The sequence below is a fragment of the Cyprinus carpio genome, chromosome B17 (assembly GCF_018340385.1).
Source record: "Cyprinus carpio isolate SPL01 chromosome B17, ASM1834038v1, whole genome shotgun sequence".
Lineage (NCBI taxonomy): Eukaryota > Metazoa > Chordata > Actinopteri > Cypriniformes > Cyprinidae > Cyprinus > Cyprinus carpio.
The window spans coordinates 24349206-24376585 of record NC_056613.1 but is presented as its reverse complement, the minus strand read 5'-3'; the positions used below and the strand labels follow the sequence as shown (position 1 = coordinate 24376585).

Genomic DNA, 27380 nt, shown 5'->3' with positions numbered 1-27380 from the left:
CTCGATGAACCATGGTTACATGCGTAACCTGGAGACAATCCCCTTCAGGAACTCGAGCTGCATCGAAACGCTTTGGGAATGAGTATACCCACGCCGCCAGACTTACCTGGCATTGTGGAAGAGCACAGTTAAGGTGAGAGAAAAGAGCCAGGAGTGGCACAAAATGCAGATATAGAACCTGACAAGTAAACGGAGTGGACATCCCACAGCATTCTGAAGGCCAACTTCTGGTGGAGTGAGCCTTGACCCCCAAGGGAGAGGGGAGATCAGGCCTTGACAGGATGTCTGCTCCCTGATTGAGATGCCCAGGGATGTACACTGCTCTCAGCGAGAGGAGTTTCCCTTGGGCCCACACAAGGATCTGGCGCACCAGCCTGTGAATGGGGCGCAAACGCAGACCTCCCTGGTGGTTGATGTAAGAGACCACTGCTGTGTTGTCGGTGCGCACCAACACATGGTGGCCTCTTAGGTCCGGGAGGAAGTGTTTCAAGGCTAGAAACATGGCCAGCATCTCCATGCAGTTGATGTGCTATGTGAGATGGCAACCGCTCCACAGACCGCAGGCCAAGCGGCCACTCATGACCACTCCCCAACCAGTGAGGGATGCATCCGTTGTTAGTGTTATGCGACAACAAGTAACTCACATAACCATTCCCTCATAACATAAACCAAGAAAACCTCCACACATCTAAGGCATGTAGGCATTGCCGTGTGACCTTGATCATGCAAAGTGGGTTGCCCCTCGGAGAAAACCCCTTGGTCTTGAGCCACAACTGTAGGGGTATCATGTGCAGCCGGCCAAAAGGTATCACATTGGGTGCAGCTGCCATCAGACTCAGCAGTTTCTTGACAGTGAGTGACTGGCCTTCTCTCACTCTTGCGATTGCAGTAAGGATTGACTAAATCCAAGCAGGAGACAGACATGCCTGCATCATGGTCGAATCCCACACCATACCCAGATAAGTGGTTCTCTGTAATGGAGAAAACCACCATGTGCTCCGATTGAGCTTATATCAACCCATCGTCGATATAACTAAGTATGCGGATGCTGAGTCACAGTGGAGCCAGAGCAGCATCCACACACTTCATGAAAGTGTGGGTCGAGAGTGCAAGGCTGAATGGAAGAACCCGATATTGGTATGCAGATGCTCTGGAGTCACAGTGGAGCCAGAGCAGCATCCACACACTTCATGAAAGTACGGGGTGAGAATGCAAGGCCGAACAGAAGAACCCAATATCATAAGCTTCACCACAGAATGCAAGCTCAGGAAATTCCTGTGTTGAGAAAGGATGGAAATGTGGAGGTATGCGTCCTTCAGATCGATCCTGACAAACCAGTCCTCAGACTTGGTTTGAGCATCCTGAACTTCAGTCGCATGACTGAGCGGTTCAAGTGATGCAGATCTAAAATGGCACACAACCTCCCATCCTTCTTTGGAATGATGAAGAACCGGCTGTAGAACCCAGACTCCCTGTCGAGAGGAGAAACCGCCTCGACTGCCTCCTTCCTCAAGAAAGTGTTTACTACTTTTTCCATGACCACTGTATAACACTGTGCTATCACTCGAGAATTTCTATCCCAAGAGCTTGCTGTATTTAGAGAGTGAGGGAGGAGTAAGGGTGCCTGTCTCTGGACCCTGTTGAATAATGTAAAAACAAATATATATACTCACTGGTCACTTTATTATTATGTACACCTTGCTAGTACCGGGTTGGACCCCCTTCTGCCTTCAGAACTGCCTTAATTCTTTCTGGCATAGATTCAACAAGGTGTTTGAAACATTCGTCAGAGATTTTGGTCCATACTGACATGACAGCATCATGCAGCTGCTGCAAATTTGTGGGCTGCACATCCATGCTGTGAATCTCCCGTTCCACCACATCCCAAAGCTGCTCTATTGGATTGAGATCTGGTGATTGTGGAGCCCATTTGAGTAAAGTGAACTCATTGTCATGTTCCAAAAAAACAGTCTGAGATGATTTGAGCTTTGTGACATGGTGCATTATTCTGCTGGAAGTAGCCATCAGAAGATGAAAGTGAAAGTGAAAGTGACATGACATACAGCCAAGTATGGTGACCCATACTCAAAATTTCGTGCTCTGCATTTAACCCAGAAACACCAGCGGGAGCAGAGCTATACATCCAAGGTAATGCACACTTGAATTACACTTGGGGAAATAGAATGAACACAGCCAGCCCCCTTAAGGGCTGACTGTGAGTCCTCCGCTCCCAAAAAATTCGCATGCATCCCCACCCCTTATATTTTAGCGAGGGCAGGGAGAACGAGCAATCTAATCAGTCTGCTCATATGCCAACAACATCAAACTTCTCGGAGAAAGATAGCTGCAGCAGCAAGCTCTCACTAAAAAAGGGGGAAGAAACTGCAGAGCGGGCTTCTGAACCCCCGAGAGAGAGCACTAGATCTAGGGAGTGAGGTGGAGAAAAGGTGAGCCCGTCTCCAACCAGTCCGCTAGGTTCATGTGAGATCCCTGTGATCTCAATCGCCACTGTGTCTCAGCAGCAGTGGGATCCGAACCGCAAGTTCACAAACACGGACACACTCCACGAAAGTGTGCCTGCTGGGAGTGGAGCTTTTGCAGCGGGCAGAAGCACAGTCAGTGCCCTGGAGAGCTGACTGTGCGAGCACCGCTCCCAAACAAACAACAGATAAACTGTGTGTATCCCCACCCGTAATGTAGCGAGGGCAGGGAGGAACACATAATGCTGTCAGCTCTCGCCTTATGCTTGTCTTTAGCCATGGCTTATGCTTTTCGTTTATGCTTTTCTTATGCTTGGGAAAGACAACAATAAATAGGACTGACACACACAGAGCCCTTGCTGAATGACAGAAGCTCCCGCTGTATCCACCGCACGTGCTTTTAAGCTCCCTGATCTCTATGTCACCCTGCAAGTGACGTCTCACCCATCCATTGGACTACACATGTGATTCAGAGCATGGTCACGCTGAAGACGTTCCCAAAGTGCTTGGATGCAGCTCGGGTTCCTGAAGGGGAACTAAAAACTAAAAGTCACTGAAATAAGGCCCTAAAACACATACAGAATATTTGTACACAAGTTCTTGAGAACAGGATGTCGTAGACTAGAGTTTTTGCCACAATATGATGTAAAAATAATCCTGCTTATTTGTCCACAGAAAACAATATATTGACCCCAGAGGGTTAATCTGTCAAAATACATCTATACATTGACATTGCAACCTGTGTTCTCTATCATTTTATAGGAAGATGGGTTGAATGATGTGCAAGAGATCATTAAAACAGAGAAAGCCTATCCTGAGCGCAGACTCAGAGGAGCCCTGGAGGAACTCAGCAATGGCTGCAGGTTTGTATACATCAGAGTTGGGTATAACGCATTACACAGAAATGCGTTACTGTAATCTAATTACTTTTCCTGGTAACACAGTAAAGTAATGCGTTACATTTTAAATGTATATAATTTGATTACAGTTACTTATGTCAATAAAATTACATTACTTTTAAGTTATAAATGCAGTGTTAAAAATTATGAACTTGACTTCTTTCGATCCCGTTCCTAAAGGTCAGTATGCCCTTTAATAAATCACCGGAAAATGTGAACTAAAATGCAGACGAGTCCTACAACATTTAGATTCAGTGAAAGGTCGTATTTCAATTCGTATGAATCATATTTAAAAATGCACTCTACATATTTTAGTCTGGCATTATAGTTTGGGAAAAGTTCAACAAGTGAACAAGTTTATGCCACACTTTCGCATGGATGATGATCTTATACGCGCGATGTGCGTCGATGTGATATAGGTGAGCTCAGAAAGGAGAGACTGTACCTCGCGTTGGTTTCATATGGATTATTTTATCAGAGAATATTTGTTTTCGACATGACTTACTTCATTTAATAATAAACACTTCAAGCTTTCTTTAAATATAGCCTACTGTATTTCTCATGTCATTTTTGTTCATTTTAGTGACTGGTATCAGAAAGATATTCGCGGAGACTGAGAATGCAGAAAGCGCACCCAATTTGTTTTCTTTATTTTACAAAATAAAATAAAAAAAATTTGATATTGGGAGTGTAGGCTATAAAAATAATACTTATTATTTTTTTTCTGCCAATATTAAATTAATGAAAGAACTATGAGTTTATATTTGTAGTGCATTTTCTAGGTTTGATAACTTATTTACTTAAAAGTAAAGTAAACTTGAAAGTAACTTGAAAGTAAAGTAATTAGTAATCCGATTACTTTTTAAATGCAGTAATCAGTAATGTAATCAAATTACAGTTTTAAAGAAGTAATTAGTCATTTGTAGTGGATTACATTAAGTAATTTACCCAACACTGGTATACATGTATATTTCTGCCAATCTTGAGACAGTTATGAGTGGTTCTCTGGAAACAGTGCTATTTGTGCTCCATTTTGAGGTACAGTAAGCATTTTTCAAAGAAACACTTGACTGGTAGTGTATTTGGTAAAGCACGATTTCTTGATAATTCAGAAGTAACATTTTTAAATAAAATGAAGAAAGTCCTGAAAATTTGTTTCCTGAGAGCGACTTTTATAATTTCACAAACTTCATTTAACTATCTATGACTGAGGAAAGATAAAATAACAGTGAATCTTTTTCAGTACCTTTGTAACTTTGGCAAACAATGATCAGAATCAGGCTGGGAAGACTAAACTGGACCGGGAGAGACTGAAATTATGCATGCAGGAATTGGTAAAGGCAGCTGTTACTAATACATATCAGTAGTAACTAATGTTAAAATCTGATTCTGGTGGCCTATTTTTATGTCTGTTTCTAAAGCTTGTTGTAATTTATTTATTTTTTTCAGGAAAACATTGGCCAGCAAGCAAAGAATATGCGATCCCAAGTAAAGAAAAGCAATGTGAAAGACAAAATAAAACTGGCACAAAACTTCCTCCACAAGCTAAGATTCTTGTCTGATGAGGTAGTACACAAAAGCTGATAAAATAAAATATACTAGGTTATAAGGCCATATAGATTAGTTAATATCATTTGTAAAAAAATATTCATGTAAATCCTTTCGTTTTTCATCATAGCCTCAGCATAGTGTTCCAGATATTTACATATGGATGATAAGCAACAACAAACGGATTGCATATGCCCGTGTTCCCTCCAAAGACATCCTCTTCTCTTCTGTGGATGAAGAAACTGGAAAGGACTGTGGGAAAGTCCAGACCATCTTTTTCAAGGTCAGGATGAATGCACTCAGATTCTTAAAATGTCTTAAAAAATATTTTATGTCAGAATGTTTATCTTGAAAGGGGCCAAATGTATTGTATTATGAAAACAACTCAAAACTTTTTATCTAAGCTGCCAAAACAGCTTGTGATGAATGTATCAGTGTGGGTGAATCAAGTTTATTTGCAAAAGGATCCCTGATCATTTCAGTCTGTTCTGAATAGTTTTTGCAGTACATTTTAGCACAAATTGCTTTATGAATCTGTCACAATGTGATGAAAGAAGCTGTTATTAAAGGATGGAGATAAACGTCTTGGTTACACATGTAACCCTCATTCGCAGAAGAAGGGAACGGTGAAGGGGTCCCTATGGAAAGAGCCACAACCACTGAACTGAAGTAACAACTGCCATCTCACGTTGTAACCTACACAGTGCCTCGTTGTGAGCCAGATAGTCTTTCATACCAGGAACGGGATCGAAAGAAGTCAAGTGACGTTTATTTATATAGCACTTTAAATAAAACAGATTGTGTCAAAGCAACTGAACAACATTAATTAGGAAAACAGTGTCAATAATGCAAAATGATGGTTAAAGGCAGTTCATCATTGAATTCAGTGATGTCATCATGCAGCTCAGTTCAGTTTAAATAGTATCTGTGCAATAATTTGCAATCAAGTCAACGATATCGCTGTAAATGAAATTTAACAAACTAATCAATACAGAAACTAAATCTTCAATAAACCAAAACTCAATCGGTGACAGAACTCACATGACCAGACGAAACCAGCAGTTCAATTCCAGGGGGCCAGTTCTCCCCTGACCAGACGAAACCAGCAGTTCAATTCCAGGCTGCAGCAAAGTCAGATTGTGCAGAAGAATCATCTGTTTCCTGTGGTCTTGTCCCGGTGGTCGTCTGAGACAAGGTCTTTACAGGGGATCTGTCTCTGGAGCTCATCTAGTTGTCCTGGTCTCCGCTGTCTTTCAGGGCTGTAGGGGTCCTATCTAGGTGCTAAGTATGAGGAGGGTCACAATCTTTAAAAAGACACTCTCATCCATGTTTCTCTCTTAGAGAAACTACTCTTTCATGCTGAAGTGCCCAGGGGGAAATCACAGCACTTATCTGTGCTAACAGCCAGTGGAACACAATTGAATGTGCTGTAGAAGGATCTTCCAGTGAAAGAGCACTTCCTGAACTAAAAAAAAAAGTACTTATTTACTCTCTTTTACTACTTTTCTTCTCTTTTTAGCTCCCTGGTAAGAAAAGCTTTGGACCTGCAGGCTGGACCGTTCAGGCTAAAACTGAGCTGTATCTGTGGCTCGGCTTGAACAGGCAGCGTAAGGACTACTTGAGCGGCCTACCAAATGGTTTTGAAGAGAACAAGGCAGTAAAAGGGCCTGGCATACATTCTTCACCCCCTATAAGCCTGATGTACACAAGTAAGATTCAGAAGAACTTTTATGAGTGTCTCCAGATTGTCTGTTTAATAATCATGATAAGAATCTTTTGTTTTATTGTATGCTAACAGTGAAGCAGATCTTCCAGCTGAGGGTTCACATGTATCAGGCGCGCAGTCTGTTTGCGGCTGACAGCACAGGCCTGTCAGACCCTTTTGCCAGGGTATTTTTTTCCACACACAGCCAGGTCACAGAGGTGAGATAAAAGGTCCATGCCAACTTACTATTGACATTTGAATATTATAAGCACATTTAAGCATATGAACAAATCAAAACCAAATTTTGAAAGACTTGTTATATGTCTTGCGCTATATGTCTCCATGTTTCTTCATATTTATGTAAAGTGTTTCATAATTAAACTTCATCAAAAATAAATATTGAAAGACAAAAAGTCTTCTTCAACCAGTGAAAGTTCATTTATTCAATAATAGTAAATTTAATGAAAATATAAATTAAAATTATGATAATTAAATAAATATATAGGTGGCATTTCAAACTTAACTAATTATTAATATGGTTATATTTAAAATAATATAATTTATATTTAAGATAATTAAATATGAAAATAAAATTAATAGTAATCATTTTTTATTTTAATGTGATTTTATATTATACGATACAATTATTATTATCATCAAAAAATACTGTTAAAAAGTTGAATTTGAATGATGAATTTATATGCATATGCATTTATTTAATTTAATAATTTCCTTACATTACAATTCCACATCCCGTTTGCTACAAAAACATAATTTAATTTCATATGATGAAATTAATATAATTAAAAATAACATTTGAATTTGAGCATATTAATTTTACACACATTTGAATTAAATTTCTACATCAGGTTTACATCACCTCAAATTCATTTCATATTTAGGAATTGAAATGGAACATAGAGTCTCAATTAAATTCTAATGATGCAAAACCTAGAAACCTTTTTGTCCAGAGAAAAGTCTCCTTTTGGACATACAATAACACTTGATAGGCTAGAACTGTTTTTCTGCTGCTTTACTTATTGAGCGGTGGAGCGTTGAACTGTTGAGATGTGATGTAGTACAACGCCACATAATATCTACTGCATAAAGAAGTTAGAAGGAAGGCTTAACACCTGATGATTTCTTCTCAGGTCCTGAATGAGACGTTGTGTCCTACATGGGATCAGCTGCTGGTGTTTGATAATGTGGAGCTCTATGGTGAGGCTGGTGAACTGAGAGATGATCCTCCTATAATCGTCATCGAGATCTATGATCAGGACACTGTCGTGAGTGCTGATATCCTGCAAATTATTCATTTTCTTCTGCTTTTCATGCTTTCACCTTGTAAATGCGGTTAATCCCATTCTACTTCTCAAGGAAAAGCTGATTTCATGGGTAGAACATTTGCAAAACCTATAACCAAGATGTCAGACGAGCATTATGGGCCACCTCGCTTCCCTCCTCAACTGGAGTATTACCAGATCTACCGAGGAAACGGCACTGCAGGAGAAATGCTGGCAGCCTTTGAACTGCTGCAGGTGCATCTGACAGGAACAAGAACCTTTATAGAAATCATTCAGACCATACCAACATAAAATTATGTATTATGGAAATCTTTCAGATTGGACCAGCTGGAAAGGCCGACCTGCCCCAAATAGATGGACCTTCCGATTTCGATCGTGGTCCAATCCTGCCTGTTCCTATTGGGATAAGACCTGTCTTGAGTAAATACCGAATTGAGGTGAGTTGCTCTTAGCAGAAAAGCTACACGGTGACCTAGAATCTTCTGCTGACCTACAGTCTTGAATATCATGGTGCTTTGTTGGTGGCAATGGTTTCATGAAGAAGCTTTAATATCCATTGAAAATCTTCACTTCACAAAAGGTTCTTTATAGTGGAAAAGGGCTCTTCAGATTATTAAAATGTTCTTCACACTAAGAAAAACAAAGGTTGTTATAAGAGCTGTTGACTGAAAGGTTTTGTGGGAAACAAAAATTATCCTTATATTGCAATTCCAATGCTTTTTATTAATATTTTTAAAAAATGTGTACATTTTAAAATGGTATTTTAAACACACACACACAAAACATAACAAAAAAAACACACACACAAAATAGATACAAAAAAAACAATTAATTCCATATTGAGGCCTGGGTGATCATAATTTGCATCAAACTGATGTTAAATGGAACTTCTAAAAGCCAAAATAAAATATTTTTACATTTGATAAGCAAGTTCCACAATTATTGTAGGTACAAAATTAACGGCGCCCCAAAGTTGTCACCATTTGGTGAATATTGCTGTTTTAAATCCAACATATGCCATTTATTGTGTGATTTGTGCAGAACCAAAACGTTTTTGCCTCTGTATGCCAGGGTTTGCCTCCGTACAGCAAAAAAAAAAAAAGAAAAGGTTTGAATCTCATTAAATTAACGAAACATTCATGCAGGTACTTTTCTGGGGCCTGAGGGACCTGAAGCGAGTGAATCTGGCTCAAGTTGACCGTCCCCGTGTGGACATCGAGTGTGCAGGGAAAGGTGTTCAGTCAGCGCTGATTCAGAACTACAAGAAAAACCCCAACTTCAGCACTCTGGTGAAGTGGTTTGAAGTGGTGAGTTTTTGCACATTTAGAACTCAGAAAGTATGAGATACTTTCAAAAAGATGTTGATTGCACTACAAACATTTGACAGTGTTCATGATTTTTCACCAGGACCTGCCAGAAAACGAGCTCCTCCACCCCCCTCTGAACATCCGTGTGGTGGACTGCCGGGCATTTGGTCGTTACACGCTAGTTGGCTCTAATGCCGTCACATCTCTACGCAAGTTCATTTACAGGCCATCGGACAAGAGTGTCAGTAACTGGTCTGACATGGGTGTGTATGCAGAGATAAAAGCTGGTCAATACGTATCTTTAGTTGATAAGCTTTAAATGATTGTCTTATAGAATCCATAGCATAGATGTAGCTATCATCTGAGATAATTTAAATAATAACAACAACAACAATACTTTTTTTTTTTTTTTTATGGAAATGGGAAAAAAAAAATTTCTGTCATGACAACTCTCGGAGGGATTGGGGTGGTAATGTACATGACAATGTTAATGTATATTGTCTTCAGGGGCGTAGCCATCTTTTCAGAAGTGAGGGGGACAGAAATTATATATATATATATATATATATAACATTACAATATAACATTTCTGTAATCTATATAGCCTACCAGTCAACAGTTTTTGAACAGTAAGGGTTTTTTTATCTTAAGTTTCTTCTGCTCATCAACCCTGCATTTATTTGATCCAAAGTACAGCAAAAGCAGTAATACTGTGAAATATTTTGACTATTTAAAATAACTGTTTTCTATTTGAATATATTTTAAACTGTAATTTATTTCTGTGATCAAAGGTGAATTTTCAGCATCATTACTCCATTCTTCAGTGTCACATCCTCAGAAATCATTCTAATATGCTGATTTGCTGAATATCAATATTTAAAACAGATGAGTAGCTACATTTTTTCAGTATTCTTCAATGAATAGAAGGATCCAAAGATCAGCATTTATGTGAAATAAAAAGCTTTTGCAACTTTATACACTATATCATTCAAAAGCTTACAGTCAGTATAACTTTTATTTTTTGGAAGATAAATTATAGAAATAAATACTTTTATTTAGCAAGGATGCTTTAAATTGATCAAAAGTGATGATAAAGACATAATTTCACAAAAGATTTCTATTTTAGATAAATGCTGTTCTTCTTTGAACTTTCTATTCATCAAAGAAACCTGAAGAAATTCTACTCCGCTGTTTTCAAAATCATTATAAGTGTTTTTTGAAATCTCAGTAAATTACATTTTTTAAATCTATTCAAATAAAAAAAACAGTTATTTTAAGTAGGTAGTAAAATATTAAAAAAATATACTGTTTTGCTGTACTTTGGATCAAATAATTGCAGGCTTGGAAGAACAGAAGAGACTTCTTTAAAAAAACATTAACAAGCTTACTGTTCAAAAACTTTTGACTGGCAGTGTATACTACAGACCAATTAGGACATAAAGTAGCAGTAATGAATTAAAAGAATAAAATTTGATAAAGTATTTTAAGATATTCGGTGCAAAACAAATTTGATTCATTGTGAAAGAATAATTCTACTCCGCGAGCAGCATGTAGGCAACAAAAGACCGCAGAAACCAATAATTTGTTACGTCTCATTTAGCAGGACACTATACTGTACGTAGGAAGCATTTAACACACTGAATCCGGCGCGACGTGACGAGGCCCATGTGGGTTCTGTTGTCTTTTGACGTTACTGTAGGTTAAAATCATAACATGAAACTTTATCGCGTGATTCGTGTCATCGCGACATACTGTAACATACTTACAGTGTGTGTTTTGAAAAAAGGATGTAATCGTCCTGTGCTTTTTTCTGGGGTGCATTTTATCCCAGACGGCCTAATAGCAAAAGTGAATGAACGAACGAAAAATTCACAACAGCAACAAGAATTTGAAGCTCAGAGCAGACGCGCCCAAGAGATGATTTGCTCTGTGATTGGCTGAATGTTAGTTCACTCAAATCTAAGTAACAAATCAGAGAACACTGCTGGAAATAAAAATAAAAATAAAAAATAAAAATAGCAGGGGGCAGAATCACCTGTTTCTAAAAGTGCGGGTAAATCCACAACCCCCCCCGGTTGCTACGCCCCTAACCGTCTTGGCGGAATAGATCTGCTACGCTGCTGCTGCGGCAGAGCAAGTATCGAGACTTGCTACTGCCAATACCTCCACAACATGCTGCTGTGAGCATCTAAGAAATACTGCTGCTGCTGCACATATAACATACATGTAATAACCCCCACAAATCAGGAGACATAGAAGGAACAATACAAGCCAAAACAAGAACAAAACACTCCCAACAAGCAGATTTATTGCCAAGACATATGTACTGCTGCTGCTCCGAAGAGCCATGTGAACTGCATGTATTAATATCTACAGTATGTGTGCCTGGGCCACCACGCCGACCGGCTTAACAATAGTGACCTATGACTATGTGAGCCTGGGCTTCCACACCGTCTGGCTTAACTCTAATTAGACGCACACTGTGTGTAATGTTAATTAACAAAATGTCTATACGATGCAATCCGATATATAAGACCCCACAACACCATAACAAAATATACACAACCCAACTTACTTTCCACACCACAACACCCACAGCGGCAATTTAAACAGAAATTAATAAAGATTGTGCAATAATGAGCTGGACAAAGTTAGCCAATGCATGCACTTTACTCTCTCATGCAGATAAAAGTTGTCAAAGTTACAGTGCCCAAAAACCCCTGGGTGGACTGACCTGCATGAACTGAAATAAAAGCAGAATATAAATGTTCTTTCTTCATTTTCTGAACTGAACTACACAAGCACAGTGAGAGCACACGTCACATGAACACATTTCTCTGAACTACACTACCCATAATGCATTTCACTCGGCATAGACCTATCGGCTTGTGCCATCTAGAGTTTCATGCCAGAACTCTGTATTTGAACTTAGTTCATAACTTGTGGAATCCACAACAACCCATAATTTGGACTCCAGAAGTTTTTGTCATGTGTTTGAAAGAAGTCTTTCACCAAGGCTGCATTAAATTGTAAATATATTGTTACCATTTAAAGTACCTTTTTTTTCTATGTGAATGTGTTAATTTATTTCTGTGATGCACTGGTGTATTTTCAGCATCATTACTCCAGTCTTCAGTGTCACATGATCTTCAGAAATCATTCTGATATGCTGATTTGCTGCTCAAGAAACATTTCTGATTATTATCAATGTTGGAAAAAAAACTGATATACTACTGTTTAAAAGTTTGGAGTATGTAATTTTTTCTTTTTTCTTTTTTTTAGTTAATATTTTTATTCATGAAGGATGCATTAAATTGATCAGAAATGACAGTAAAACCATTTATAGTGTTACAAAAGGTTTCTATTTCAAACAAATGTTCTTTGAACTTTTTATTCATCAGGGAATCCTCAAAAAAATAAAATGTATGATGACGGTTTCGACAAAAATATGAATCAGCACAACTGTTTTCAACAATAATGTATACATTTCTTTATTTTCACCTATACTAAGCAGGACTAACCTAGTTTTTTCCTCTACAGAGGAGGTTGTGATCCACACAGAGCCAGAACCAGCTGTGAAGAAGACTGAGACAGTGGTCAAACTCGACTCAGTAAGAAACCCTACAAAATACTTGAAATATGACTATTAACTATATCAGTCAAACATTTAGACATAATTGACAGAATTTTTGAACTTGCTCATTTTACTGAATCTGTTCCAGGCATCTGATGCTGTGGTTAAGGTTGAAATGGTATGTAGACAGATGTCAGATCTGTTTGTTTCTTATTATGTTCATTGCCTTGGCATTCATAAATTGATTAGTTTTACATGTGAAAATGAATTCTGTGTCCTTAACATTGTGACAGCCAGATGATGAGAAAGGTGGGAAAGGGAAAAAGAAGCGGAAGAAGGGCGAAGAGGTGGAAGAGGAGGAGCTGGATGAAAGCATGCTGGACTGGTGGTCCAAATACTTTGCCTATATTAAAACAACCAAAAAATTAATAGATTATTTTACATGTACCAGAAAATGCATGATTACATTTTTTGAACGAGAAGATTTTATTATACTATTTATGAATGATTTAGATCCTTAAAGCACAAGAGGCAGAAGCTGAAGAAAAGGAAGATTTTGACTCTGGAGAGGGTAAGACAACAATGATTGACAACATTTTTGTGTAACTTTTAACTTTCTTAAAATATGCAAATGCTTTATCAGATAGGAGCTATGCGAGCACGACTAAAAATAGATTTAGAATTACTTGCCTTTTAAGGGACTGTGTATAAGCTAATACTTTGATATTTGCATATGATATATAATTAAATGCATAAGACAGTCATTATGTAAAGCAGTATATCTACATGAATTTCTTTTTTTTATTACTGCCCAAACAAATCTATTTGACAGATGTTTACATATAATCCTCAAATTCCATAATAATTGAAAGTACATTATTAATCCTGTTCAGAAGTTCGTTTACCCTTGATTCTTTGCCATGATTACAAAATATGTTCCTAATGCCTCTGATATGAAAGGGACCAAGAAAAAGAGAGGAAAAGGAAACAAGAACAAAGCCATGCCTGGGCCAGGAGTACCAGAGAAGAAGAAGCAGAAAATTGAAGAGCTGAAGGTACATTTGTAATTAGGAATTTAAAAGAATAGTTGACCCAAAACATTAGCTCAAATTGTCCTCACCCTCAGGTCATCCAAGACTAGGATGAGTTTGTTTCTTCATCAGGTTTGTAGAAATGTAGCATTGCATCAGTGTCTCAGCAATCGATTACATGCACACTTTTTGTTCCAACAGAATGAGAGTCCAAACAGCTGATAAAAACATCACAATAATCCACAGCACTCCAGTCCATCAGTTAACATCTGGAGAAGTGAAAAGAAACAAATACATCATTAAGATGTTTTTAACTAATATACAAGTCCATAATGCATGATTATGCTTCCTCCAGTGATCTGTGCAGATATCTCTCCTGATTCAGATCAGACAACTTTTCCACTGTAGCATTATTGTGGATTATGGACTCATATTTTAGCCGGAAACAATGGTTTGAAGTTAAAAATATCTTTATGATGTATTTATTATAAACACGCAGCTTTTGTCTTCTCAAAACATTAACTGATGGACTGGAGTGTTGTGGATTACTTGTGGATTATTGTGATGTTTTTATCAGCTGTTTGGACTCTCATTCTGACGGCACCCATTCACTGCAGAGCAACCATTGCTGAGACACTGATGCAGTGCTACATTTCTACAAATCTGATGAAGACACAAACTGTGGCAGTGCAGAAAATTGGGGCCACAACATATTTTCTGTTTAATTTCACGTTGCGTGATTGGGGTGGAGTGTTTTGATTAACGGTGGAAAGAAGCAGGATATCGGGAATTGTGTCATGCCCGAGAGAGATTGCATCATCGGTAAGGTTTGCAGTAGTGAGAGTAAATGGATTACTGTGTGAAGTGGAAAGATGGCCGCTTGTCAGACTCTTGATTCCTGTGAGTTTAACTTGACTATTTAACTTCAAGATCAACTGGTTGTAGTAAGCTGTTCTGAAGACAAGTCACAGCTGCTTATCCACCTGTCCTTGTGTCTAATGACAACCGCTACTCTCTTCAGCTTAATTCAATTTTAAAACTTGTTTGAATTAGCACAGATTTCAAAAATGAGTTGAACCAAAGTCCGAAGTGTTGAACTGAAAACTTTCTTTAAAAGAGTTTATTGGTGTTAGGGTGGCTACTATCTTTACAAAACTCATCTACATCTTTGATGGCGTGAGGACGAGTACATTTTCATTGTTGGGTGACAAATTCATTTCCCTGCAAAAGTCCATTTCAAAAGGAAATGCCTAGATGAACCTTTAAGTCATTTGTTTGTTTGGAGAGTGTATGGGATGCCTTGTTGATGCTAAAGAATGTGGGAAATCATGTTTCTTCCACAGATGTACAACAGAGAGCTTGAATATGAGTTTGACACCTTTGAAGGTTGGCTTCACACTTTCAACCTTTATCGAGGCAAGTGTTCAGATGATGCTGACGTTGAGCAGAATGCAGCTGATGAAGACAGACTTATTGGCAAATTTAAGGTTTGTTGTCACTCATTGCTTACTGCCATCTTCTCTCTTGCTTTTGACTTGCAATTTCTCCATATACTCAATTGGACAAATCTACTCTTGCTTTATAATAACTGTTTTTTATACATTTTAGATTAATAGTATTGTCACTGGGGGTTCGGTGCCTTTACTGAGGTGCCCTTGAGCAAGGCACCGAACCCCCAACTGCTCCCCGGTTGCCGGCTGACTACTGATACCCACTGCTCCGTGGTGTGTGTGTCACGTGTGTGTTGTAAGTGTGCACTTTGTGAGTGTGTGTGTGTGTGCACTTTGGATGGGTTAAATGCAGAGCACTAATTCTCATTATGTCACACCACATACACTCTTTACACCACAAAAACATCACTTTAATAAGTCACCTTAAAAAATCAAAAATAAACAAAAAAATAAAACAAAAAAATTTAAAAAAAAAAAAAAAGAAAAAGAAAAAAAGAATCCATTATAAATTTTTTCTTGTAAATGATTCTAAAAAAAAAAAAGAAAAAGAAAAAAAGAATCCATGTTAATCTGGCCCGCAAAATGATTCTGTTTTGTCAACGTTTATATCAATATAAAATGATTCTATGAAATGTGTCTTCCAGTTTTTGATAAGAATATTAAATATTAACATTTTGTAGGATTTGTACTTTGTAAACATTCTCCCATACCAGTAATGTGACTCAGAGAGTAGCCCACTAAACACATTCAATGATCTTTGAGTTTGTGTGTACTTTAGGGATCCCTGTGCATCTACAAAGTCCCAGCATCGGATGACGTGTCTAGAGAAATGGGCTTTGATTCTAACATGGGCATGTTCCAGAACATCCCACACAACGACCCCATTAACGTCCTCGTCCGAGTCTATGTGGTCCGGGTATGTAGTACTAAACACCATAGAGAAGTATGTTGAGTTTTTTATTTTATTTTTCCTATAATGTGTGGCTTTGTCTCAGGCAACAGAGCTGCATCCTGCAGACATCAATGGGAAGGCCGACCCATATATCGCCATCAAGCTCGGGAAGACTGAGATCAAGGACAAAGAGAACTACATCTCTAAACAACTCAACCCTGTGTTTGGAAAGTCAGTACATTAACACAGTGATTTTGATGTTCTCTTTCATCACTCGATTAATATTAACTTCAAACTTCAAACTCCCAGGTCTTTTGATATTGAAGCGACGCTCCCAATGGATTCCACCCTCACCGTGTCCATCTACGACTGGGATTTGGTGGGAACCGATGACCTGATTGGGGAGACAAAGATTGACTTGGAGAACCGTTTCTACAGCAAGCACAGGGCAACATGTGGTCTCAGCACCAGCTACTCAATGTGTGTAATACACATTACAAACTCTCTCGCATTACAGTCATTTTTATTAGGTTAACTATGTTTTGTAACTATGTATTCTTTTTTTCTCAGTTTTAGTTTTAGTTATAGTATTTCAAGTTCATGCCTTGCCTTGGCAACTAACTGAACTAGTTTTTTTTTTTTTTCAGGTTAATGTTTATTTAAGAAATGAAATTTTATCAGTTTTAGTTATAAAATATAAACTTTTTTTTTTTTTTAAACAACATTTCTTATTTTTATTAAGTCCTAAAACATCCTAAAATAACTAAAAGTAAAACTTAGATGAAATATAATATATATATACCAGTACAGGTCAAAAGTTTGGAAACATTACTATTTTTAAATGTTTTTGAAAGAAGTTTCTTCTGCTCATCAAGCCTGCATTTATTTGATCAAGAATACAGAAAAAAAAATGTAATATTGTGAAATATTATTACAACTTAAAATAATAGTTTTCTATTTGAATATACTTTAAAAAAAATAATTTATTCCTGTGATGCAAAGCTGAATTTTCAGCATCATTACTCCAGCCTTCAGTGTCACATGTACCATCCAGTCTATCACATGATCATTTAGAAATCATTCTAATATTCTGATTTATTATGAGTGTTGGAAACAGTTCTGCTGTCTAATATATTTGATGAATAAAAGATTTAAAAAAAACTGCATTTATTCAAAATAAAAAAAAAAATCTAATAATATATATTCTAATAATATATTTTCTTTACTATCACTTTTTATCAATCTAAAACATCCTTGCTGAATAAAAGTATTGATTTTATTAAAAAAAAGAAAGAAAAAAAATTACTGTCCAGTAGTGTATATTGTTATTATAAAATATTTATATTTTAAAAACATAGCTTCTTTTTTTTTTTTTTTTTTTTTTTTATTCATCAAAGTATCCTAAAAAGTATCACATGTTCTGAAAAAAATATTAAGCAGCAGAACTGTTTCCAACTTTGATAATGAATCATCATATTAGAATGATTTCTAAAGGATCATGTGATAATGATCCTAAAAATTCAGCTTTGCATCACAGAAATAAATGATAATTTAAAGTATAATACATTTAAAAACAAGTATTTTAAATTGTAATAATAAACCACAATATTAAATTTTTTTCTGTATTTTTGATCAAATAAATGCAGGCTTGATGAGAAGAGAAGAAACTTCTTTCAAAAACATTAAAAATAGTAATGTTTCCAAACTTTTGACCTGTACAGTGTGTATATATATATATATATATATATATATTATATATATATATATATATTACTTTTAGTTATATATATATTATTTCATTGATACCAAAATAACACTAATAAATCTTATAAATGTAAGTATTTTTACAAATGAAAAAATGTCATGATCTGGGGCAACTAGACAATTTCACATTTTCAAAAAAAAGCATCTTTCAAAGAAATCTTTTATAACATTATAAATGTACTTACTGTCACATTTAATCAAGTATGTCCTTTATAAATAAAAGTACTAATTTATTTTAACTTCCTTTCTTAAATGTTTTTGTGCTCTATATTTTTGCATAAACTGTCATAAACTACCATTTAAAAGTTTGAAGCAGCACAGCTGTTTATCACATTGATAATACGTAACAAAATGTTTCTCGAGCTGCAATCAACATATTAGAAAGACTTCTAAAATGACACTGCAATAATTCTTATAAATATAAGTATTTTTATAAACTGAAAAGTGCTTGCATGATCTGAGGTAACTAGAAGTAGCACTACTGCTGTTACACGCTTCAAAAGGGCTGGCGGGATAACGTGTTTCTTACTGTTTTTCTTTAGTCACGGCTATAATGTGTGGAGGGACCCAATGAAGCCAACGCAAATCCTTGCCAAACTCTGCAAAGATGGAAAAATGGATCCGCCCCAGTACGGCCCAGGGGGACGAGTGAAAGTGGCGAACAGAGTTTACACAGGACCGACTGAAATTGAGGATGAAAATGGTATGCAGATTTTCAAAAAGCATTTGGAACGGCATTAATTGCATCAGATATGCAGTATGCGTTCATTGCAGAGTTGCAAGATCCCTTTGGAAAGCAGCACATCCAAACAAATGCATGTGTTTTTTTGTTTTTTTCCGGACAGGACTGAAGAAACAGACGGATGAGCACCTGGCTCTTGCTGTACTAAACCGCTGGGATGATATGCCACGGATCGGCTGCAAACTCGTCCCAGAGCACGTGGAGACAAGGTCCCTCCTGAATCCAGATAAACCTGGGATGGAGCAGGTCAGGGATAGTGTCCTAAACGGCACCACTGTCTGCTAATGAAATGGTGTTAATGAGCCATTAATGAATATGAGTGCTTCTGCTGTAGGGGAGGATTGAGTTGTGGGTGGACATGTTCCCAAAGGATATGCCTGCGCCTGGACCCGCTATCGATATTTCACCAAGGAAGCCAAAGAAGTAGGAAGCACTTAGTGAAATTCTTCAGCCACATACAGATGAATATTTTATTTTCTAACTGTATTTTGGTCACTGACAGATTTGAGCTCAGGGTGATCGTGTGGAACACGGATGAAGTCGTTCTGGAGGACGATGACATTTTCACAGGGGAAAAATCCAGTGACATATTTGTTAGAGGGTATGGGATCTTTTTCATTAGAATCTGGATCACAGAATCAGATTTCAGAAATTAGGATAGTGTTGGGCGATATGCTCAATTGTTATATCGTCAGCCTGTGAGATCACCAATACACTATATTTTATCGTACTAATTTATTTAATTATTTAGAAAGTGTTTAAAAGAAGCCTAATGTTTTTAATATGACTGAAGACTGAACAATTTAATTGAAACATTGTAAGCTACTAATTACAACTGGTGTAATAGATGGAGTAACAGTTATTTGGAAAATGTAATGATATTTCACAATATTACGGTATTTTTTATCAAATAAATGCAGCTTTGGTGAACAGAAGAGACTCAGATACATATATCTTTCATGATATACCTTTTCACGTAACTTGTGACCAACAGATGGCTGAAAGGCCAACAAGAAGACAAGCAGGACACAGATGTCCACTATCACTCTCTGACCGGAGAGGGCAATTTCAACTGGCGCTTCATTTACCCTTTTGACTACCTACAGGCCGAAGAGAAAATTGTCATCTCAAAGAAAGAGTCCATGTTTTCTTGGGACGAGACTGAGTATAAAATTCCTGCCCGACTGAATTTGCAAGTGTGGGATGCGGATCACTTCTCTGCAGACGACTTCTTGGGTGTGCTGTTGTATTTTTACGATGTAAAGTCATTTTAGAGCCAGGCTCAATCTTAATGACCTTCATTCATGCCGGCACATGTGTGTTTGGTTTCTGTTTCAGGTGCAATTGAACTAGACCTGAATCGATTTCCTCGTGGTGCAAAGACAGCGAAGCAGTGCTCCATTGACATGGTGATTAACGAGCAAGACATGCCCATGGTCAACATCTTCAAACAGAAGAGAATTAAAGGCTGGTGGCCATTTGTGGCCCGAGATGAAAACGATGAGTTGGAAATTACAGTAAGTGACCTGCACATCAATATACTAATAATGTACAATTAGTACCTTTTGTTGTTACAAATTTGCATGATTTTTCTTCTGTTAAAATACAAAAGTAAATACTTAACTGCTATTTAGACATTCATTTTAAGAAAGTTAACTTTTTTTTTTTTTTGTCTGTCAACCTCAAAAATGTAATAAAGCATCACACAAATATGGCAAGTGTGCCAGTTAAGAGCAAGTACAGGGTTTTTATAAGCTAAAACTTAAACCATAAAGAGATATGAAAATAAACTTATTTTATTCATTTTATTCAGTTTCACCTGATGTACTAAAATAAATAAATAAAAATCATAAATATAAAAATATATATATAGACATATTTTTAAATAAAAATTAATAAAAACAAAAAAAATTAATAAAAACAGAACAAAAAAAAAATGACCAAAACTTTAAAATGAAAATGAATTAGAAAGTTAAAAAAAAAAAATTAATTAAAAAAAAAATTCAAATCTTGATAAAAAAAAAAATATGGCTGCAAGCAGAAAAGGGGCCAAGCTCAAAAAGTTTTGGGGCAGCGCCACCTTGTGATCAAAATTTATAAGGAAATTTTAAAAAATGCTAATAGCTTTTGATTAACTTTGCCTATTGTCCTGAGACTGATCTTGATAGATACCTTGAATAATGTCGAGAACATTACCAATTCTATTATTATATATATAATTACATCATAATAGCCCCAAATTCCATTCTCCTAAAAACCAAATTCTCTTTTCATGTCGACAGACAACAAAATACAGACAAAAAGTTTTTGTTTACCACATCAACAAATTTGATGGCATGATGCCGAACTGCATCTGAAAAATTATTTTGAAGTGTTACCAATATTTCTTGTTCTTCCAAACCAAAATGAAATGATTCTCTGAATCCCCACCAAGCATTCATTTCAAATCTTACACTTCTGCATTTTCAGACTCTGTCACATGATACACAACATGCTGAACAGCAGCTAAAGCATGACCTCCTGCATGTCATATGGACTACTGGGGCTTGGTAGTAAAAACCACATCAGCAGTGCCATATGGACTACTGTAATCATACTTTCATGGTGCTTTTTTGGGGCTTGGTAGTAAAAAGCATTTCTCTTTCAGCAGTGCTTTAAACATTCATCAGAATATCTTCCTTTATGTTGAGTGAAAGAAAATCATACACATTAAATTACAGAATTTTCATTTTTGCATGACCTGACTCTTTAAACAATAAATGCTCATCCTAAACTATCAGTGTGCACTTGTAGCATTTTCTGTTCAGCTTTGATAGTTTGAACGATGTCTTTTATCCCTTAAGGGGAAAGTAGAAGCAGAGCTTCAGCTGCTGACCGGTGAGGAGGCCGAGAAGAGTCCTGTTGGTGAAGGACGCAATGAACCAGACCCCTTGGAGAAACCCAAGTAAGAGCAACATTTGTCTTTACATCCACCTTCAGTCATTTGCCACTAACCATTTTTCACTTTTACTAAAGTATAGAAATTTAAGTATTCATTTATTGAACTAAACATTTTAAATCAATTTTTAAAAAATCTAATTAACATTTATTTAGAATACTGAAAACATTTTATCACCCAATTCTTTAATAAATACTTTAAAAGAGTGCTTCATTTAAAATAAATGGTAGCTTCTTGTTTTCCTGCTCCCAGTTTTGATTGAAGAGTAAAAATGAAGAGTTAATTTGCAAAAACAAATAACCCCATTTTTAACAATTTTCAAAAATAATGTTTTTTTCATTGTGCATTCCAATTATTTTAAGTAAAAAGAAAAAAAGAAAAGAAAATACAGCTAACACAAATCACAATAAAAAAAAAAAAAAAATACATGATTTAAAAAAAAAGTTATCTAAATAAACAAATAAAATATCCAAATATAAACAAAAAAACAAAATCGCTCCTGACATGATGTAGCACCTCCCAGAATACGAATGATACTCCCCCTTACACTGACGTGTTCTTTTTAAAAAACAAAATTTAATTATATCCCTTTAAAATTTCCAGATCCCATATTCCTTTGTTTAACACAAAATCTCTGAAACATGCTGTATTAAAGAAAATTGTTTCACCCTAAATATCAGCCTGCTGCTTTATTATAATTTCACCATTGCCTCACCCACTATCCAGAAACCTTGAGAAGTAGCTGCCAATTTAATTTAAAGATCATTAGTAACTCGTAAGGAGACCAGTTCACACCTAAAGGCCCCGGTATACTTCAAACGTAGTTTGTTTTCATTCTTCGTTTGGAGGCAAAAAGAAGTTTGAAATGGCTGATCCACAACACACCGACACCCAACAACCCGACACCCCCGCACTGCTGGAGGCGGGGTGTAGATTAATGTAAACATGACTCGTGACGCTCGCACGTATCCCCTAAACCCTGCTCCTGGAGAGCTACCGTCCTGCAGATTTCAGCTCCAGCCCCAATCAAACACACCTGAAACAGCTAATCAGGGTGTTCAGGGCTACTTGAACATTACAGACAGGTGTGCTGGAGCAGGGCTGGAACTGAAGTCTGCAGGACGGTAGCTCTCCAGGAGCAGGGTTGGAGATCCCTGCCCTAAACACAACAACGAAGTGTAGGCAATCTAGGGTCAGAATATTATAGACAAAAGAATAATGTTTAGCAGCAGCTCAGAGGCAAGTATCATGTTTGCAATACAAAAGAACCATAATCAGTCCTTCATGGGAAGTGTGAATGGCCCATAATCTGAAAACTTTAGCATGATGTGGAAAAAAAATATTGGAGTCAGTTTGTTACTTTATTTCATTAGTGTTCATTTATTTTATTGAACTGAATAAATTGTTACACCTTTTTATATTTTATTTGGTTTCATGATTTCCTTTTGATTAAAAACAAATACATATTGTATGTTCATTTGGCATTTCATTTATTGTAAATAAATTTCATATATTTATTTCATTTATTTAAATTCGCTTATTGAAAGAAAAACAACAGCAACAGCAGCAGTTTGGTGTAACATTTATTTGAAACATGTATTTGGTACTTGCTACCTTATATCTTTACTCTTTTCTTTCATTCTTTTCATGGCTTTGGAAAACTTGTCTCGGATGTTTCTCTGCGTCGCTTTTTGCATAACTCCGGGTCATCGACACCAAGCTTTGCTGCAGTTTCTTTCTAGGAATTAAATGGTTTCTCTGAATGTGTAAAGTCTCTCCGTGAGTGATCGTACAGGTGTGGATATATCTGTGCCAGCTCAGCTATTCAACACTCCAGTGTATTCATGTTGCTAGTGACTAGGAGATGTTGTTCTCTCTTGCCTGACCTCCATTGAATGAGAAATGAACCGGAAAAAAAAAACGGAGTGTCTATTTACACTAGCTCCACCCACAAACGAGTTATAGGGCTTGTCAACACTACAAAAAATGCCTATTAGACATCAGCTTCAGTGGTGTAGATGGTAAAGTGTGTAAAGCAGTGTTTGTGATGCTATTGACCTGGGTTTGAATCTGCCTTTTACATAACTTTTTTTCCCTCCTTTTCAAATCTCATATCACATCGGAAAGGCATTTATTTTCAATAAAAATAAAGGAAATAATCAAAAAGTTGAAATTAAAGTATCGGGTAGGGTTAGGGTAGGTGTAGGGAGGGTTTTATTGTTCCAATAAGGTGGCATCCATTTAATAAATTGAATTAAAATTATAATTTACACTCAATGCGTTATTACTGCATACTGTTTTATAATGTACTATAATACTGAGGTGCAGATAATTGCCACTATTTGCAATAAGTAGTATAAATAGCAGAAAACCCTGCTGTTTTAACAGTGTAAAAAGCATCTATCGCTATCTGCGCTTAGTGTAAATAGCATCTATTGCTAAGAAAATATGTTATTTTCACTTAGTGCAAATAGCCTCTGCCAAAAAAAAAAAAAAAATTACACGTCAAAGAAGGTGGAGTTTCAGAACACACCCACCGATTGCGGACCAATGGAAACTCAAAAGGTGTTTAGGAACCAAAACGAACTCCCCTATAAAGTTTGCTTTGGTCAGCTGTTTCGAACTGCCGGAATGAACTCAAAACGAACTTCGTTTTGGTCTGATTTTGTTCGAAATTATGTCATATCAGTTTGTTCTTTGATTTCATTTGACGTATATAGGGACCTTAAGAAACATCTAAAGAAACTGGTGAAAGTTTACTTAAAAAGACTCCAAAAATGCACTATGATCAGAACAAACCTCTAATATCTCAAAATTTGAGATTTTTGAGATTTTTGTTTTGTGAAAAATGTTAGTGCTAATGTGTTAAGTGTAAAGTAGATCAGTGGTGAGCCCACAGGGGTATTTCTAATGGTTTCTCAAGTTTTATATCCACTGACAAGGTCGATGAATTTTGGGCAACACCTGGTATCAAAAGACTACATGAACATAATACAATGTTAATTGTTCAGCTAAAAAAATAATTATTTAATCACTTTAAATTGAGTTGAACACTGAGTGGTTTCAAGAAAAGCTTTCTGTGCTGACATAAACCATCACATTTGGTTATGCTATTCACACAGACATTGTAAATAATAGAACTAGTATGTCTCCCGGTACACACGTCTGAATAAGTTGAAAATAAATCACCAATTCGCAATGATTTTGACAATTAAAATTCGTCCACTGCTGTGCCGCACACGTTTTTCTGTCCCATCAGCCACCACAAAACAACCTTAAAACAACCTAACCTAGTCTCATCAGTCCGCTTAAAAGCTAACCGCTATCTAGTCTGCCACAACTACAAGTGGCTAATCATTAAAATGGTGGTAGTTCTGTTGTTATTAGCGATGCTAGGCTTGTTTCTGTACAGTATGCCAGGTTACATGAAGAAAAAGCTTCCAGGGGCTTGAAAAGCTTTCTCAGTACCTGTAACATTATTTCACTTTACTGAAGCGGTTGGGTTTTTTTTTTTTTAATTATCCATTTGTTTGTTGGAGAAGCCATATGCATACTTACTGTTTTACATCTGTGTTAAATTAATAAATCATTACTGCTTTAACTGAATGATCATAAACACTATTAAATAGCAAAGCCCAGTTGAGAACATGAAGTCACTGATGCTCATCAAACACTGACAGGAGATTGTGTTTCAGCTTTTAAGCATTGAAAACCTTTTACCCAAATGCAGCCGTTAGTTATTTGTTTCAGATAACATACAAAATCTAAAAACATGTAGTGGTCTCATTTGTCTGCACATCCAGTGCTGATGTAAAATGTTTTTCGATATCCATTCATACGCTTCTGGGGTTTTTGATGCTACTAATAAATTAATAAAGAAAACTGCATGCATTCTTATTAAAAGTTCATGAAAATCCTACATTTTCTGCACCTATACTCTAAAAACCATTCCAATTGTGGATAATTGTCCTTCAGTATTTCACAATAAACAGGCCGTTGACTACTAACTTTAGAGTACGAGCACTGATGTGCACTATTACATTTGTTCTACTAACTTCAACACTAATGTTGACTACTAACTTCACAAGTCAGGAGTACGAACACTGATATGCACTATTACACACTTGCCAAAATTGCATGTCATCAATGAGACACATTTTAAATTTGTGTATGTTCACGGTTAATTAAAACCCAACTTGTTGAATGGTTTTGTCCCTCCAGCCGCCCCGACACTACATTCCTGTGGTTCCTTAGCCCACTAAAGGCAATCCGTCATCTCATCTGCAACCAGTACAAGTGGCTGGTCATCAAAATTGTGTTGGCGCTGATGCTTCTGGCCATCATTGCCCTGTTCCTCTACAGTATGCCTGGCTATATGGCCAAGAAACTCCTGGGGGTCTGAGAGCAGAAAACCCTAGATTCAATCGGAGCTTAATCTCTTCTGCAGTAAGTTTGAAATGCATGAGTTGAACATGATTTGTATGTCTGCATTTGGCGAAATAAAGACATCAGTTGACAGTAAACCTAATATCCAGTCTTGTTTTTTTTTATTGGCATATATTTCGTTCATTGTTTTGTTGATTTCCCCTTTAATTTGAACCATGACTCACTTTAACCTTCTTTCACAGCAAGGGCTCTTAAGTTGGTGCACGGTTTTTCAAAAATATGTTTATATCGTAAGGTTTTGTAACAAAGCAAACCAGTTTGTGACGGCAAATTAAACAAAATAAGTAAAATGACACATTCCTCTAGTGTTTTTCTGTCTGCAAGTCCATCGATGCTGTAAACTCATCCAATACCACCAGGGAATTATGCCAGTTTGGGAAACAATAGGATAGAAGTTTTCTTTTTATTTCTTGAATGTATAGCAGTTACATTACATTAGGTTTGGTTTGCATAGATTAAACCTTAATCTAGCTCCGGACTGTTTTGATTATTATTACGCTACAAGGTGTTTTAATACAGTGAATGCTGTGAATAAAATAATTTATCCAAAAATAAAATGTCTTATCGCTTACCTTTATTTTGTTCCGTATCCATATGTCTAATAACAGGAGATCAGGCACACTTGTTTCTGTTAAATGTTGACAGAGAATGTCTTTGTCATCTCATTTTGTGTGCCACATTTATTTGCATTAAGCCAAATTAATATTATTGACATCTTGAAAAGCTGACGTGATTACATTGTTTGCTATTCTTAGTTAGAATGTGCAACTTAATATTTTATCTAATTGTAAAAGCGGAATAACAGAACAAAAACTACTGATCTGTGCAATAATCGCAATTAATCTATCAGAATAATCGCTTGTTGCAGCTACATTGTGGCCGGTTCTCTCTCAGGTAGGTACTTTATCATTTAACGAAACTGTTATTTGCTGAATTTTGATTTGTTGATTTCTACCATTTAGTTTCCTTGCCTTGGTTTGCACGTGCCCTAAAGACATATTTCAGATTTTCTGTGATCAATCTGTTGTGGACTTGTGAGAGGTTTGTATTTGTAGCGCCCCCTATGGGCAGAACTGGAAAACTCTGCACTTTTTATAACAACCCTTATGAACTATAAAGCAAGTGCACTTATTACACAGCCACCAAGCGTCCAGCGGATGTGTGGGTGGAATCTGTAACAATCCCAACAAGTTATCCAGATTTCCATAACTTACCTTTGCTAACACAGAGATAAAGAATAATGAAAACAGTACAAATAGCTCATTATTTTACAGAGATTAAACATTCACTAGCAATTTA

At 36.6% G+C, this 27380-nt stretch overlaps 2 protein-coding genes across 5 annotated transcripts in view; both read left to right on the top strand.

The window, feature by feature from the left end:
- Window positions 1-26413, top strand: part of LOC109074456 (otoferlin-like) — a 41970-nt gene extending 15557 nt beyond the window's left edge. The window contains exons 16-43 of the mRNA XM_042742901.1: window positions 3243-3343; window positions 4623-4713; window positions 4829-4945; window positions 5058-5210; window positions 6447-6636; window positions 6726-6850; window positions 7784-7918; window positions 8009-8170; window positions 8254-8373; window positions 9082-9243; window positions 9344-9506; window positions 12784-12854; window positions 12966-12995; window positions 13111-13240; window positions 13329-13388; window positions 13778-13872; window positions 15192-15335; window positions 16078-16215; window positions 16295-16422; window positions 16501-16671; window positions 18498-18658; window positions 18801-18943; window positions 19032-19120; window positions 19200-19298; window positions 19692-19933; window positions 20036-20214; window positions 21541-21641; window positions 25857-26413. Coding sequence (XP_042598835.1) covers window positions 3243-3343; window positions 4623-4713; window positions 4829-4945; window positions 5058-5210; window positions 6447-6636; window positions 6726-6850; window positions 7784-7918; window positions 8009-8170; window positions 8254-8373; window positions 9082-9243; window positions 9344-9506; window positions 12784-12854; window positions 12966-12995; window positions 13111-13240; window positions 13329-13388; window positions 13778-13872; window positions 15192-15335; window positions 16078-16215; window positions 16295-16422; window positions 16501-16671; window positions 18498-18658; window positions 18801-18943; window positions 19032-19120; window positions 19200-19298; window positions 19692-19933; window positions 20036-20214; window positions 21541-21641; window positions 25857-26037 — 3681 coding nt within the window. The 3' untranslated portion in view covers window positions 26038-26413. The remainder of the gene's footprint in view (window positions 1-3242; window positions 3344-4622; window positions 4714-4828; window positions 4946-5057; window positions 5211-6446; window positions 6637-6725; window positions 6851-7783; window positions 7919-8008; window positions 8171-8253; window positions 8374-9081; window positions 9244-9343; window positions 9507-12783; window positions 12855-12965; window positions 12996-13110; window positions 13241-13328; window positions 13389-13777; window positions 13873-15191; window positions 15336-16077; window positions 16216-16294; window positions 16423-16500; window positions 16672-18497; window positions 18659-18800; window positions 18944-19031; window positions 19121-19199; window positions 19299-19691; window positions 19934-20035; window positions 20215-21540; window positions 21642-25856) is intronic.
- Window positions 1-27380, top strand: part of LOC109087857 (NUMB endocytic adaptor protein) — a 590428-nt gene that overhangs the window by 412664 nt on the left and 150384 nt on the right. The window lies entirely within an intron of this gene.